The 13,662-nt window shown below is 39.7% G+C and overlaps 2 protein-coding genes across 2 annotated transcripts; one reads left to right on the forward strand and one right to left on the reverse strand.

The window, feature by feature from the left end:
* Window positions 1-288: 288 nt before the first annotated feature.
* LOC148082566 (motile sperm domain-containing protein 1-like) lies at window positions 289-2,725 on the reverse strand. Its single transcript, XM_087788232.1, has 6 exons — window positions 2,681-2,725; window positions 1,663-1,980; window positions 1,208-1,283; window positions 887-1,137; window positions 647-802; window positions 289-588 (listed from the first exon to the last, which is right to left on the reverse strand). Exons 2-6 carry the CDS (start codon window positions 1,886-1,888, stop codon window positions 560-562), a joined length of 738 nt encoding a protein of 245 aa, XP_087644358.1. The 5' UTR covers window positions 1,889-1,980; window positions 2,681-2,725; the 3' UTR covers window positions 289-559.
* Window positions 2,726-3,436: 711 nt separating this feature from the next.
* slc25a11 (solute carrier family 25 member 11) lies at window positions 3,437-8,027 on the forward strand. Its single transcript, XM_087789788.1, has 9 exons — window positions 3,437-3,655; window positions 5,470-5,622; window positions 5,846-5,963; window positions 6,050-6,138; window positions 6,834-6,924; window positions 7,008-7,098; window positions 7,237-7,336; window positions 7,407-7,458; window positions 7,607-8,027. The coding sequence occupies exons 1-9, from the start codon at window positions 3,591-3,593 to the stop codon at window positions 7,760-7,762; spliced, it is 915 nt and encodes a 304-aa protein (XP_087645914.1). The 5' UTR covers window positions 3,437-3,590; the 3' UTR covers window positions 7,763-8,027.
* The last annotated feature ends 5,635 nt before the right edge of the window (window positions 8,028-13,662 follow it).

Here is a 13,662-nt window from a genome sequence, read left to right on the forward strand (position 1 = left end):
AAATGATGGAGCATATCATGAAGGGCTGATGGTAAGAAAATAACTAATAAAAGTCCCACAATGCACTGGTCGCAGCTTGCTTTATGAAATTAGCTTTTAACCAATTTTGAATAAAGTACATAATAGTTTTTATTTTCATTTCGTTTTTTTCTTTGAATATCCATTGCTCTTCAATAACATAACTTTTCTGTCTGTGATACGTAATAATGGACTTTGCTGGAATGTTGGTCATAAGTTCTTCAATCAGCTGAATGGAGTTATTCAGAAAATAGACACAACAAAGACAAGTCAATTAAATGAGTCCCTTTTTTATTTCTTTCTGTTAAATTAGCCATTTTAACATCTAAAGTTGTTAACATTAGAAGACAGTGATAAAAGGACATCACAGACAAATGAACTAACTGATAATCGAGATGAAATGCAAATAAACTAAGAAGTTTGTAACATCGGCTACAATTCAATCTTCATGATTCCACACAAGATGACCACAGGGGCACCAAACCTGAACTCTATCACTGGCCAAGATGTTTTGGTGCTGGAACCAGAAGCTTGTTTGAAGCTACCGTAAAAACGCCATGGTGAGCAAACCTAGGGGGAAAAGTCAAAAATGAAAAACGCGAAATTAAGAAAAACATCTTATAGTTACCGAGCGTATAAGCGCATGCAAGTTTCTGATTGGTGGAGACGTGGAGGCACTGTGGGACTGAAGGGTTGGTCGCGGTGTTGTGAGGGAGCATCAGGACAGTCACACACAGCAGTGCTAAGAAAGTGCACACCACCCACTGAGAAACGCTACGTACGGCTGCAGACAAACACAGAGTAGTTAGATTCTCTGGTGTTGTACACAAACAATGTCTTCTCTCATCCTCTACATTGTTCCTCTCACCTGTGCAGGCGGGCAGCTGCAGACCAATATGTGTGGGCACCAGAAGGGGGGATAGAGGTGCTAGAGTTGAGAAGGATCTCGGCTTTTTCCTCCAATCTGGCTCTCCATCCCCACTTTCTCTCTCCTGCTCTCCCCCCTTCAGCTCAGCCCAGATTTCCCGATTTCCCTCCTGGCAACCTCCTCTTATCTCCACACGGAACCGGTCTCTGCGGCCCCAGTTACGTGGGGACACGTCCAAGTGACGAACCACTCTGTGCAGAATCGAGTGGTGAAAATAAAAGCAGCAACAGTATGATGTAGAAAGATTATCAAGTGGCTTACAGGTCCACGCAGGATTTAGCACGGACGTGTCCTTCGGCTTCCACCACCTTGTACAGGGACGGTGCTGTGCACAAGACTGGAGATAAGGAGAGACCATTACTTCAGGAATAACTGAGATCAGCTTTTTTCTTTTTTAAGATAGAAATAAGTTTCTTTTATTCCCATTTTTCTACCAGAGTAATGGACGAGCTAGAGACATACTTAAACTGGCATGTTTTTTTCTAACCTTTTACAGAACGGGTTGTTTTCTTATCAGTTGAGCAATAGAAGTGCTGCTTTTACTGATAGGAAAGCCATTTAAAAAAATAATTAACAAGAAACATTCTGTTCTATGGTCCATTACAGAGTTTTATAATCCTTGTTTTACATCAGTGACTTCAAAGGTGTTTCCGTCGAAGACCAGAGACAGTGATGACAACATAAAGATCGGGGTCAACAGAGAAAGAGATTCTCACTTTTAAAGCTGACGGTGAAGGTGTATGGGTTGTACAAGCTCAGCACTCGTCTATGGGAGTTCCTGTGTTGTGAGTGAAACACTAGCTCAGTAGGAAACACAAAGACCGGCAGTGGGGACTTTCCACCCGTCTCCCTTTTCTTTGACCGCCTCACAGCCTCGGCCACCATCCTCGCTCTTTCCACCTGGCTCTGTGCCTGCACGTCATGGTTACCCGGCCGTCTCATTGGATCGCCCTGTGAGATGTCTCGTCGTCACCCATGATTCCAGTTCTGACATTGGAAGCGACCGATGCGTGATGTCACAGCATCACCGCCTGCTGTGGAAATGAACAAACAACAATGTTTAAGTATCGACACACAGTAAAGGCTCCTAAGGAGTACCTAAGGACATTTGAGTTTGTATATATTGATGAACCTGTATTTATTCAATTGAATTAATAGAAGTATCCACCGTCAGCTATTGCACTATTTGGATGCACGTTATTTGCTGTATGTCAACCAGTTGTGTTGCGATGTTGACATATCTCCTCTGGGACAAATTCCTTTCCTACTTATCTTTGCAGACACGCTTATCCGGAGGCAGTTTTCAGTAATCTAAGAAGTACATTCTGCGTCTTCAGGCAGTGCGTGTGTAAACATTCTTCCTGATACTGCTTGTCCAACGACTACACCTTATATTATTTTCGGATAGAATTAAAAGATTTATCCGTATAGTCAGTGTCACGCGACACCCCAGCTTATATTGTAAAGCGTTTTCCTATAAGCACAATATATTGTTTTTTCGATAATTAATGTTTACTCGACAACAAACCCAGTTCCATTTATATGACGTCATAACTCTAGTTTGGAATTGTTGACCGCAAACTGCTGCTGCGAGGAGCTAACGCTGGATTGCGTTAAGATGTGGGCATGAAATGAACACGAAACACGCCACAAAATCGAAATACACACAGACATGGATATTGTCTATCATCATTTTTACGCTTGGTCGAATATTCTCTTAATATTTTGACTCACCGCTTCAACTTCCTCAATAAGCTGTTGCTACATGTAAGCCCCGCCCACTCTCGATAAACACAGCCAATGATTGGACGCAGCAGAAGACTGACGCGCGACGGCGAAAAGACGTGATTTTCAAAATAAAATCAACCGCAATTAACAATCTATATAAGCGTTCTTATAATTGACATTTAATTGAGTCTACTATATACCTTAAAATCATATGGATAAATTGCACCTACATGATTTTTGCCAACCAATGCAAATCAGAAGTTAACCGTGTTTTTTTCATTTTTCTATATAAATAATTGTATGAAAAAACAATTATAAGTAAGTAATTATAATGTATCTCTTATCTAACTATCGCCGCATCCACGGACACCTTGAGCTCATGCCAGTAAGTTGGGGTGATAGGCGTCAGAAAGGTCTTTAGTTTTCACATGGCACGTAAAGCCAAAAAACGCCCCATGTCTTCAAATCTGGAACAGATAAGCAAACCAGACCGTCTGCTCCAGGAAATCCTTCAACTAAAACAGGATTTGAACATTCTTGTTGTTGGTATTGAATTAATGGGGTATATCGCGGAAAAAGAACAAAACCTCGCAAATGTATAAACGAGACTATTCTTAAACCTCATAACTAATATTTTCGGTCGAAAATCAAAGAACGACATCAGAAGTTTCGGAATTGCGAGGTTCGTTCGGTCCCTGAAGGCAGCACACCCACGTCGGCACTCTTCGTTGATTGTCGTGAATGTGCTGTGATTGGTTCTCCGCCCTTCGTGTCTCCGGACGTGCTGCTGCCGAGAGTCACCTTGCCCTGGCTGCTCTGTACCACTCTGGTCCAAGTGCAGGTGGACTGTCCAGCCTTCAGGTGCACCGACAGGCAGTGTAACTCGGACCAGAAGCTCTGTGGCCACCGACTCAAAATGGCAGAGGCAAAACCGAAGACCTCACCGAAAGCAATCAAGTTTCTTTTCGGAGGCTTGGCCGGGTAGGGGGCACTGCTAGCTAAATTGCTAACATGCTAAACACTGCCATTTTCGCAATGAGATGCTGTCAGACAAGTTTGACATTTGATTGAATGTTTGTGCAACGATTTTACCAACTCAACAGTTTTTAGTGATAAGCTACTGTAAATTCTAAACTATTTGTTTGCATGTATACAGGGTCAAGGCGAGTTTAAACATGTATATGGATCTGATTTTTACTAAACAAAAACAGCACAGTATTGATAGACATACAACATCTAGCTGCCTTTTGTGGGAAAACATACTTAACCAGTTTATGGCGTAGTAAATATTTATAACGCAACATTAATACGTAAGTCAATATTTACCGATATTGTTCTGTGGGGATGGGAGGATCTTTTTCCAATGACATTTTTGTTTCTATCTGCTGGAGCAGTTTGCAACGATGTTTAGTGATGTGGAAATATTTTTAAGAAATATTTAGTGATGTGGTAGTGCTGTCTATACACTTAAGGAGTCCATATTCTGTGATAAAATGTCACTTAAAGTTAAATTCCCAGGTTAAATCTATGCACTTATTTCTAAATAACAAGTGAATTGTCCTTTTACTGTACATCCGCATTTTATTTTACATAAAGTAATGTACTGATGTTTAAGTTTTTACTGTGAGCAGCCATGTTTGTTAAAGTGTAAAATGCTGTCACATTGTGTAGATAGTACAACGAACTCTGTGTGTACCTATGAATGTCAAAGGTTATTTGACATAATCCCCTCCCTTGTTAGTACATGACACTTTAAGTTTGATTTTTGACATAACCAGTTGATTATTGATGTTTCTTGGATTGACACAGTATTTATATACGAATACATAAGCACTATAGTACTTCTGGTTTCCTTTGAAGTCTGTTTTTTCGCTCTGTATCAGCCTTCTTTTTAAATCTTTCTCATTTTTTGCATTCTGACAACTTCAGTGAATTTTTTTAAGAAATTTTCTGCAGCTCCTCTTGAAAAGATAAAATGTGATATTATAATAAATATGTTGAATGTGCATATTTCGGGTCCTTACTATAGCTTATGGAGCTATGAATCTAATAATGGTGACATGAAATTGTTCCTGAAGTAAAATGTCAGAAAACTGAGTCACAAACATTTTCTCATTATGTAAAGCATCTTTAAACATAATCTTAATAGAGAAGTATAAAGTTGACCATCTTAATGTAATAAATTTAGTAAAAGTTACATGGAAAAATAATTGAAATCAGAAATCTTGTGCGCTGACCTCTACTGGTTTCCAGAAAAAACTACTTCAGTTCTGACATGTTGGCTGTATGATCATGTTTAAAGTCCAATGTTCAGACTTGTCTCTCTACTGCGGGTAAAAAAATAAATATGTGAAGTGGATTGGATCAGAAAGAAGAGCCTTGATTGACAGTTATCCAGGTTTTCCTGTCAGCAGGTGGTAATCTGAAGGTCTTTGCTAACAGTGACATTTAAACAACCACATATGCACAAACTCTTTTTTTGGCTTGAGATTAGACTCTGAAGCATGTCATGAGTGCGCACGCCTTCAAGACGTGACCATGCAATCCAGTGACCTGCAGCTGCTGCTGTCACACATCTGTGCGTGTCAGATTTCTAACGGCCGTCAGATGTGTGACTGCCTGTCTTGCTTCCCATTTAAATGTGAAGGTTCAACAAATGAAGTATCTTTAGTTTTTTAATTCTTATGTACCCTTACTGCACACTCGAACCTGATACTTGTGATTGGTACTGTCTCAGAAGTATCAAATGGTGGACCTTGCTGTTCTAAATTCCCTCTCTCTCTATGTCTGAACAGGATGGGGGCCACTGTGTTTGTGCAGCCATTGGACTTGGTGAAGAACCGGATGCAGCTCAGTGGCCAGGGCACCAAAGCTCGGGAATACAAGACAAGCTTTCATGCTATAGCCTCCATTCTGAAGAATGAAGGTGTTGGTGGCATCTACACTGGGTACTTGCCACTTCTCTTGTACTGCTCATCATCTCCTCCAACTGTGTACTTGATCATTAACACTGCAAAATAAAGATTTAGGGCGCTCCGTGCCATCTTGAACGCTAGAGTAGGCATTTTACTTTTATAAGAAATGGCAGAAAACTGACAGTCAATCTCAATATCACTATGAATACTGTCACATATTGCTTATATCTTTTGTTGATTTAGTTGTTTGTGTCAGTCTTTCTGCAGGTCTGCTCCGCCAGGCCACCTACACCACCACACGTCTGGGTATCTACACCATCCTGTTTGAGAAGATGACGGGAGCTGACGGACGGCCACCAAACTTCTTCATGAAGGTGATTACGGAAACCTTTGGGATGATTTGACAATAGTTGACTAGTTTGTAAGAAATGCTGAGGTATTGTTTTTTCTTCCCCTGCAGGCTCTGATCGGCATGACAGCTGGAGCTACTGGAGCTTTCGTCGGGACCCCAGCAGAAGTGGCACTCATCAGGATGACGGCTGATGGCCGGTGAGGCAATCGGTGTTAAAACCAGACACAAATATTTAATCTTGCATCAGAAAGTCTTGATGGCTGTAGGCTTGAGTTGAATAGTAGTTTTGGCTTGTTTGTCTCCAGATGTATGATTGTTTCCTCTGTTTTTGGGAGAGTGTATTGGAAAGAATCTGGTGGTACCATAAATATCACAATACTGGGGTGACGATACTTGACTCTTGACTTGACTGGAGAACTTACAGACCGCATGAATCTTGATAAAGTTCTAACTGCTTTAATTGGTTTTGTAACCAAAATCTGCCCAAACATCACCTTTAAAAGCTGCTGGAGTCAAATGTATCCTCTCGTTCACAGTCATCACTGGGATCTCACAGGAGTTCAGTGTTCCTTTAGCTGCGGATGACGTAATGACTGCTGCCATCAAGCCGCCAGGAGTTCAATTGCAAGAAATGAACAAATACTGCAAATATTTGCTATAATTGTAATAACATATTACACATATACATAATACAACTTATTTTATACACATTGTATTGAAATTAAAACCATAAAATGACTATGATTACAGATGAAATATGATTTGAAAGTAAAACCTTTTAATTATTTTATCGATACAGTGCTGTTGATTATCGATATGGTATTGTGAAAAAATATTACGATATTTAATTGTAAACATATTTTCTTACACCACAATTATTCCTCTGTCTTAGTCTTCCAGTGGACCAGAGGAGAGGATACGCCAATGTCTTCAACGCACTCGCTCGCATCACAAAAGAAGAAGGTGTCACCACACTTTGGAGGGTAAAGCGGTTTTATCTTGACGATTGTATTGACCCACGTTTACAGTTTTTAACGCTGTGTGTGTGGCTGTGTGTGTGTTTCAGGGGTGTATTCCGACCATGGCCCGGGCAGTTGTAGTGAACGCAGCTCAGCTGGCCTCCTACTCGCAGTCCAAACAAGCTCTACTAGACTCAGGTGAGTGTATTAAGCACACCCTTAACACACAGTGTTCCGCCCACGTTCGCACATGTTTGAACACACCCACATGTCAAACACTCCTCCAGCTACATGACAACCTGAACGTTGAAGGAACAAATTGTTTTGTGTTCTCAGGGTACTTTGGCGATGACATCCTATGTCACTTCTGCGCCAGCATGATCAGTGGTCTGGTGACCACGGCGGCATCCATGCCGGTCGACATAGTCAAAACCAGGTGAGAAATACTGTTGAAATACTCTGAACTGGAGCCCTCGCAGCTTCTTACAGTGTTTCTTGTCTGCCAGGATCCAGAACATGAAGATGATTGATGGGAAGCCGGAATACAAGAACGGTCTGGTGCGTCACCTGAGTGTCACTCATTTTCTCTCACCTTATTTGACCCCCCATATTTCACTCTTAACTTGTCGTACTTCTGTTCTTACTTCATTTGAATCCTCTAAGATTTTTTAGCCTGTAACTCATGTGTCCACTGTGTCTCCTGCAGGAGGTCCTGGCCCGGGTCATACAGAATGAGGGCTTTTTCTCCCTCTGGAAAGGGTTCACTCCATACTACGCTCGTCTGGGCCCACACACTGTGCTCACCTTCATCTTCCTGGAACAGATGAATCGTCTGTACAAGACTCATGTTCTGGACCGCTGAGAAAAGGCTTCATCTTTTTAGGGGGAAGAAAAACAACTTGCGTCAGTATTTTTGATTGAACCAACATCTCGCCCTGCTCAGACTTGGTACAGTCAACAGACACACACAATTATTTTGTACATAAGAATGGAAGATAATTGTAGTGATAAACCAATTTTATTTTTCTTAGTTTCAAGCATATGCCCTTTTGTTGATGAGGTAACCATGGTTACAGCTGCTGATGAACACTTCAGTTTAAATAAAAGGTCTTAATCTCGTTTAAGAATCCTGTCTGACAACTGTGTAAGTCTATGGTTGCATGTCAGCAAGTAAGTGGGTCAAATCAATTACAAATTAATAGGTGAACTAATATGATTAACATTCTGTGAGTTAATTGTCAGAGATGACTTTAGGAAACAATTTTATGGGTTTTGAACAGAAAATGAGAGTCAAACCACTTAGTTAATGGTTACTCTTTGTTTCTGTACGGGTAACCGTGTCGGTTAACTCCCCCAATTCTGCCTCATTAATCCCCCTAGTCATGCTGTGCCTAATAACTGATGTTCACTTTATTGAACATTTACTCTTGAAAAGGTCTAAGCATGCTTGACCTATCAAAAAAATATTTATTTGATTAATAACAAGCTTAGGTTCAGTGGAGAATTAAAGTCAACTATTTAATTGGTGAGAATGTTAAATAATGTCTGACCAAAAATCCAAAATTTGATTAGATCTGTATATTCTTAGAGTATATCGTTGAGAGACAATTAAGTTAAATATCTTTATTATATCTTAATAGACTTACTTCACACAAATGACCACACAATTGCAATCTTGACAAAAAAACAACATTTGAAAAACAAGAATATTTGGACAACCCCTTGAATTAAAGCGGGTGAAAGAGAGTTCTTCCTTCCAGCAATAGGGGGCAGCACACGACAGACGTTACGTTCAAACGGTTTCCTTTCTAGAGCGGCAGAGAGGAAGTAAGTGCATTAGGATGACAATCAGTTTTCAAAAAGAAAGCACGATCTGAAAGCACTTCTAAAAAGCACCTTCTTGTAATGAAAAGCTCAAGATACTATACTCAAAGTTTGTCAAAATAAAACTATACTTTCGTATATAGAAATTATGAATAATGCACAGTCACCTCGTAAGACTGGCTATCATCGAAACAATGTTTCTTTGGGTGACGTTGAAGTCAGACGATAGCACCACTAAAACCAATTCAGGAGCCAAGGCCATATAATGTATATGAATAAAATGATGATATTGATATTTGCCCTTATTGTTAGTTAGATATGATGCTTTTTCTATTAAAGCATAACACATGTTTCTTTATTAAAAGCAATTTAAAGTGAAGGATGCTTCAAACTAAATGGTTATTGCACTGAAATTGTTGGGGGAGACTAGACTTGTATTGTTATTGAAGGAATAGTATTAATATGGATTTATTTCTGAGCTGGGAAAATCTTTTTAGCAGGTCATGTACAATGTGAATGTCTTAAAACGTTAAAACAATTCCAGGTCAGAACTTCTTCTTGCTGTGCTGAACTCATCACCATATTTGATGCCACTTCCTGTAAGACTCTGTATCTCGCTATGTTTGACTCCTTGTCTGACCTTTTGCCTCTATGTCGGATTATAAGACCAGTTCTGTCACACTGTTCAACCCTTACTTTGACAACTTAATTTCAACGGGGTTTTTTGATAACATCCAATATATTGGGTGGTATTGTGAAAAAGTGACTATTGTAATGTAACTGAAAAAAACATGCAAAAATAAAGCCTTTATCTGTGGAGGTTTATGGGGGGGCAGCCGGCTGATAGATAGATTCATACCCCGATGAAGCATTCTCTCTGGCTTGAGAATGTACCCTAAATTCTTCAGTAAATACTGGACAATGTTGCAGGGCAGACTCTTTGAGACAATGACGGCAAAGTTGGATAATCGGGTTAAAAAGCTGTAATGCAATAAATTGAAGATTTTAGCAGCAGACATGTAGTGTTGCAACACGTGTTCAAATAACCGAAGGTAGTTTGCAAGAAGGAAGTCTGTGGTAAGTTCACAGTTCACCTCACTGCAGCGAATGGAAAATGTGTTCAATATTTATATATAGATGCATATAATAAAAACAAGAGTATGTTTTTTTTCATTTTGTCCGACATAGTGTCTGGTGTATATTAATGTTAAAAACAGTTACTCTGGGGACACATCAACCATTTCAAAGCTTCAGCTTGTGTCGTCGCTTGTGTCTGTTCGTGATCCCGTGAACAGGAAGTAGAGACAGGAAGTGACTCTGTGGTTAGTGTAGCACAGTTTAGTGATTTCAACTACAGTAATAGTTGCAAAAAGAAATGCTTGTGTTTTATCTTTTGTAAATGCTGTTACTGGGCGTCGGCATGTGCATTAACATGGAAAGTGTCACCAGCAATTGACCTTTCAAACGGCTACCAATGTATAGGTGATGACAAAAATTTTGAGTATAGTTTTGGGTTCATCATATTGAGTTTGTGGAACATCTGGTTAGTTGTCTTTTGTCAAAAACATGGATTTTATTAAAGAAACTATGACATGTCCCTATGACGTTTCATGAAATATGTTTTTAAATCATTCTGCATAGAATCATAGGATATAAACACATGAGCTCTTGCATCGTTAAATAAGAACCTCAAGCACCTGCTGGTATCATCGCGTGGCTGGGCTGGGATCTTTCATTTGACTCGGATAAATCAAACAAAAAAAAACATACATATTCAAGTAGGTCATTGTCCCACGAAGACCTGGTCCACTCCAGCCAGTGTACTCACTTGTTCCTAACTTAAAAACAACCCTGGTGATTTTCTTTATATCTACTTCCTTACTCTACTCTATGCTGATCCTAATAGCTTCTATTATTATTAAACGTCTCCCGGTGAGGACTATCATTCAACATGTTCGCTGTAATTCTTCCTTAAAACATTTTTTGTTTATGATTCAATTCATTTTTTCATATTAAACACACGTAGGCACACTTTAATGTGATTTGGCACATCTGAGAAAAGCTGAGACATCCACCCCAGCAAAACATGAGGAAGAGAAGGTCAGCGCTGAGTCTGAACACGTTGCTGGACCACCATCTACCAGCAGAAGGGGGTCTGGTCTCAACCTGCACAGGTATGTGTGTCCCCAGATGGATGTGAATGCTAAACTTGTGTGAACATTGTGCGTTGTTTTAAGGTGGGAGTGGTTTTTCAGGAGTGGTTTGGAGAAAGTACAGAAGTGGCCTCTCTCCACCAAAGAATTGTTGAAGGTACAGAAGCAGAGTTTAAGTGGACATGAATTCTCAGAAGAATTTCACAGCTCTTTAAATAAAATAAGAATATATTATTGTTTATAAAGTGAAACTTTTTCTTTCTCTGTGCGTCCAATAAAAACCATGAGTTAAAAGGGCCCATGTGATGTTCACATGATGTCCCTTCCTTCATATGTTAGAGTCGATACATGAAACATGTTTAAATGCAACTACTTGGTAAAAGAACAATAACCGATTAAATCATTTAATGGAGCTACTTACAGTTTTATTCATATTTTTAAGGCACAGAGTAAGTGACACTTCCTGTTTTCTACTTCCCAGGTGAGAGAGCTGCTTTGAGTGAAGGAGTGAGAGACGCCGCCGCCTGCAGGCTGGGTGTGTCCACCCTATAAAAGAAGACCAGTCTTCCTTATTCTTCATTTGACTGGAGTCGTTGGTCCTCTTCACACCTGAGAACATACACCAGAGGTAAGCTCACTCTCACACACACACACACCAACACGCTCAATCCAATGTATATTGGGTGGTGATCGACAATCTCTTATTCATGTTTATGTGATCATGATGTTTGTTGCTGGTTTCAGAACAAGATGAGTTGGCAAACGTACATCGATGACTTGAAGACAATGAAGGACATTCAAGACGCGGCAATCTGTGGAGTAGAGGATTTTAGTGTATGGGCCAGTACTCCCGGTTTCAATGTTACGGTGAGCTCAAACATACAACCAACTGTCTGAGGATCTTTAAAAGTGATGTTTTTAATCTAAATCTGCAGTTCGATGCACAATGTTCTGACTATGTTCAGGGACCAGTTTAGTTTCAGGTTTAAGTTGCCTGTTGCGGTATTAGTTGTGTTAAGTTGAAGCTCAGGCAGCAGCAGGTCCCACAGGAGGTGTAGGCCTTGTGTCTTCTGAAAAAATGCGGCTTAGTGACATGTTTCAACGTGTACGGAGCACCAGCAGAGGCAAGAGTTGACCCTGGGGGAAGCAGGCGACGCCCGATTGGCTTATTATTCCAACTCTTTCCCTGTACATACTTGTTTCTGGCTTTTAATCAATTGATGTGATAATTTAAGTCTATTCATTCGGTTAAAAATGACCTACATATTTAAAGGGATTATGAAAAGACATGTTTACTTATTCTTATCTGAGTTGGAGGCAATCAGCTGATGTTTGCAGAGTCTGAATTTAACACGCCAAACAAGTCGAACCTCTTTTCTTTGTGTGAGTGTTGAAATATGAACAGGAAACTACAAGGATTCTTATTATCTTCACCCTTGCAAAAAGTTTCAGGGCAATTTCAGTGACTTGCCGAGGACGCCAGGTAGCCTGGTAGAACAGACTTTTTGGAAACTTTCTGTGGTTTGACGAATGGTTTGTGACATGTAACATTAACTTCCTTATAAGGACATGATGCAGAAGAAGGCGGAAAACAGGAAGTCATATGATAAGTTCTTATTTCTAAGTCTGAAGAGGCGGTTCTGTTGTTACAACACTCACACCCACCCCTTTTCTAGTAAAGAATACAAAAACTCTTCATACACAAACATTTCTGTTAACTCCTTACATCAATTTTAATAACTGTATGAATGATCAAACTGCAAACTTAACCTCATATGAGGTCCTATCCACTTAAAACCCTCTCATTTCTTTTTCCAGAGTGACGAACTCAAATTCCTGGCTAGTGGTGCTAGCTCGTTTGGGGAAAAGGGGCTCTATATCGCGGGTCAAAAGTGCCGCATGTTACGAAATGCTTGGGAAAATGAGGATGACATGTCTTTGAAGCTCAAAACGGCAAAAGACGCAAATGACCAATGCATTGACATACTTGTTGGAAAAAGCAAAAAAGGTAAGAGTTTAATATGATTGCCTCAACAATCTTTAATATCTTTGACTCAAACCTTTGCTATTAAATTATTAGAAAATGAACAATTTCATATTTTACATTTCCTAACTCTGAAGTTGCTCCACAATACTGTCAAATGTTTACATACAAGACCACATAATGGCCTGTCTAACGAAAAACATCACTATTTTTAGAAAGTGTTTATGAGAAATATTTGCAATTGATACGTTACTTACAAAGTGAATCCATAATGTTTTTGCTTTTCTTATAAATGTACTTCAAATCCAAGTAACTTGCATGTTGGCAGCAACAAGTGGCATATTTCAACAAAAGTGTTTTCTTTGTGTTTTTTTTTTTTTTAAACCGCAAATGTCATCTTGTTAGAGCAACAGCTACTGACTACTCGTCTGAATCCTGGGTTAATGTTTGTTTAAGTGTTCTCTGCTTCACTTCCCCAGTTTTCGTCATTGCTACAGGCAAACCTGGCACAACACCCGGAAGTTATAGCACGGCCGTATACAAAATCACCTCCCACCTAAAAAGAAGCGAGTTCTAAGAACCAGCATCTCTTCAGACAGTCACTTCGCCACTCTCCGGATCTCAAAACATAACCGCAACTGTTACTTGTATTACATTGAGTGATTTTCCTTTTTTTTTTTTCCCCTGTCAGATGTATAGATAGATACAAAGCCCTCCCTCAACCCAAATGAAATAAATGTTCTGGAAAAATCCTGGAGAATCTTGTGTTTGTTGAATATTGCATATAGTTCTTCTTGAAGA

Source organism: Callionymus lyra, chromosome 4 (assembly GCF_982586985.1).
Source record: "Callionymus lyra chromosome 4, fCalLyr1.hap1.1, whole genome shotgun sequence".
Taxonomy (NCBI): domain Eukaryota; kingdom Metazoa; phylum Chordata; class Actinopteri; order Syngnathiformes; family Callionymidae; genus Callionymus; species Callionymus lyra.

Bases quoted from the DNA above. Each gene is read 5' to 3' on its own strand.
- LOC148082566 (XM_087788232.1), bottom strand. From the start codon at position 1,888: ATGAGACGGCCGGGTAACCATGACGTGCAGGCACAGAGCCAGGTGGAA. The intron at 1,284-1,662 runs GTGAGAATCTCT...CCTTATCTCCAG, and splicing joins CTTCACCGTCAGCTTTAAAA to TCTTGTGCACAGCACCGTCC. The intron at 803-886 runs GTGAGAGGAACA...GTTTGTCTGCAG, and splicing joins GCAGCTGCCCGCCTGCACAG to CCGTACGTAGCGTTTCTCAG.
- slc25a11 (XM_087789788.1), top strand. From the start codon at position 3,591: ATGGCAGAGGCAAAACCGAAGACCTCACCGAAAGCAATCAAGTTTCTT. The intron at 5,623-5,845 runs GTACTTGCCACT...TGTTTGTGTCAG, and splicing joins GTTGGTGGCATCTACACTGG to TCTTTCTGCAGGTCTGCTCC. The intron at 5,964-6,049 runs GTGATTACGGAA...CTTCCCCTGCAG, and splicing joins CACCAAACTTCTTCATGAAG to GCTCTGATCGGCATGACAGC.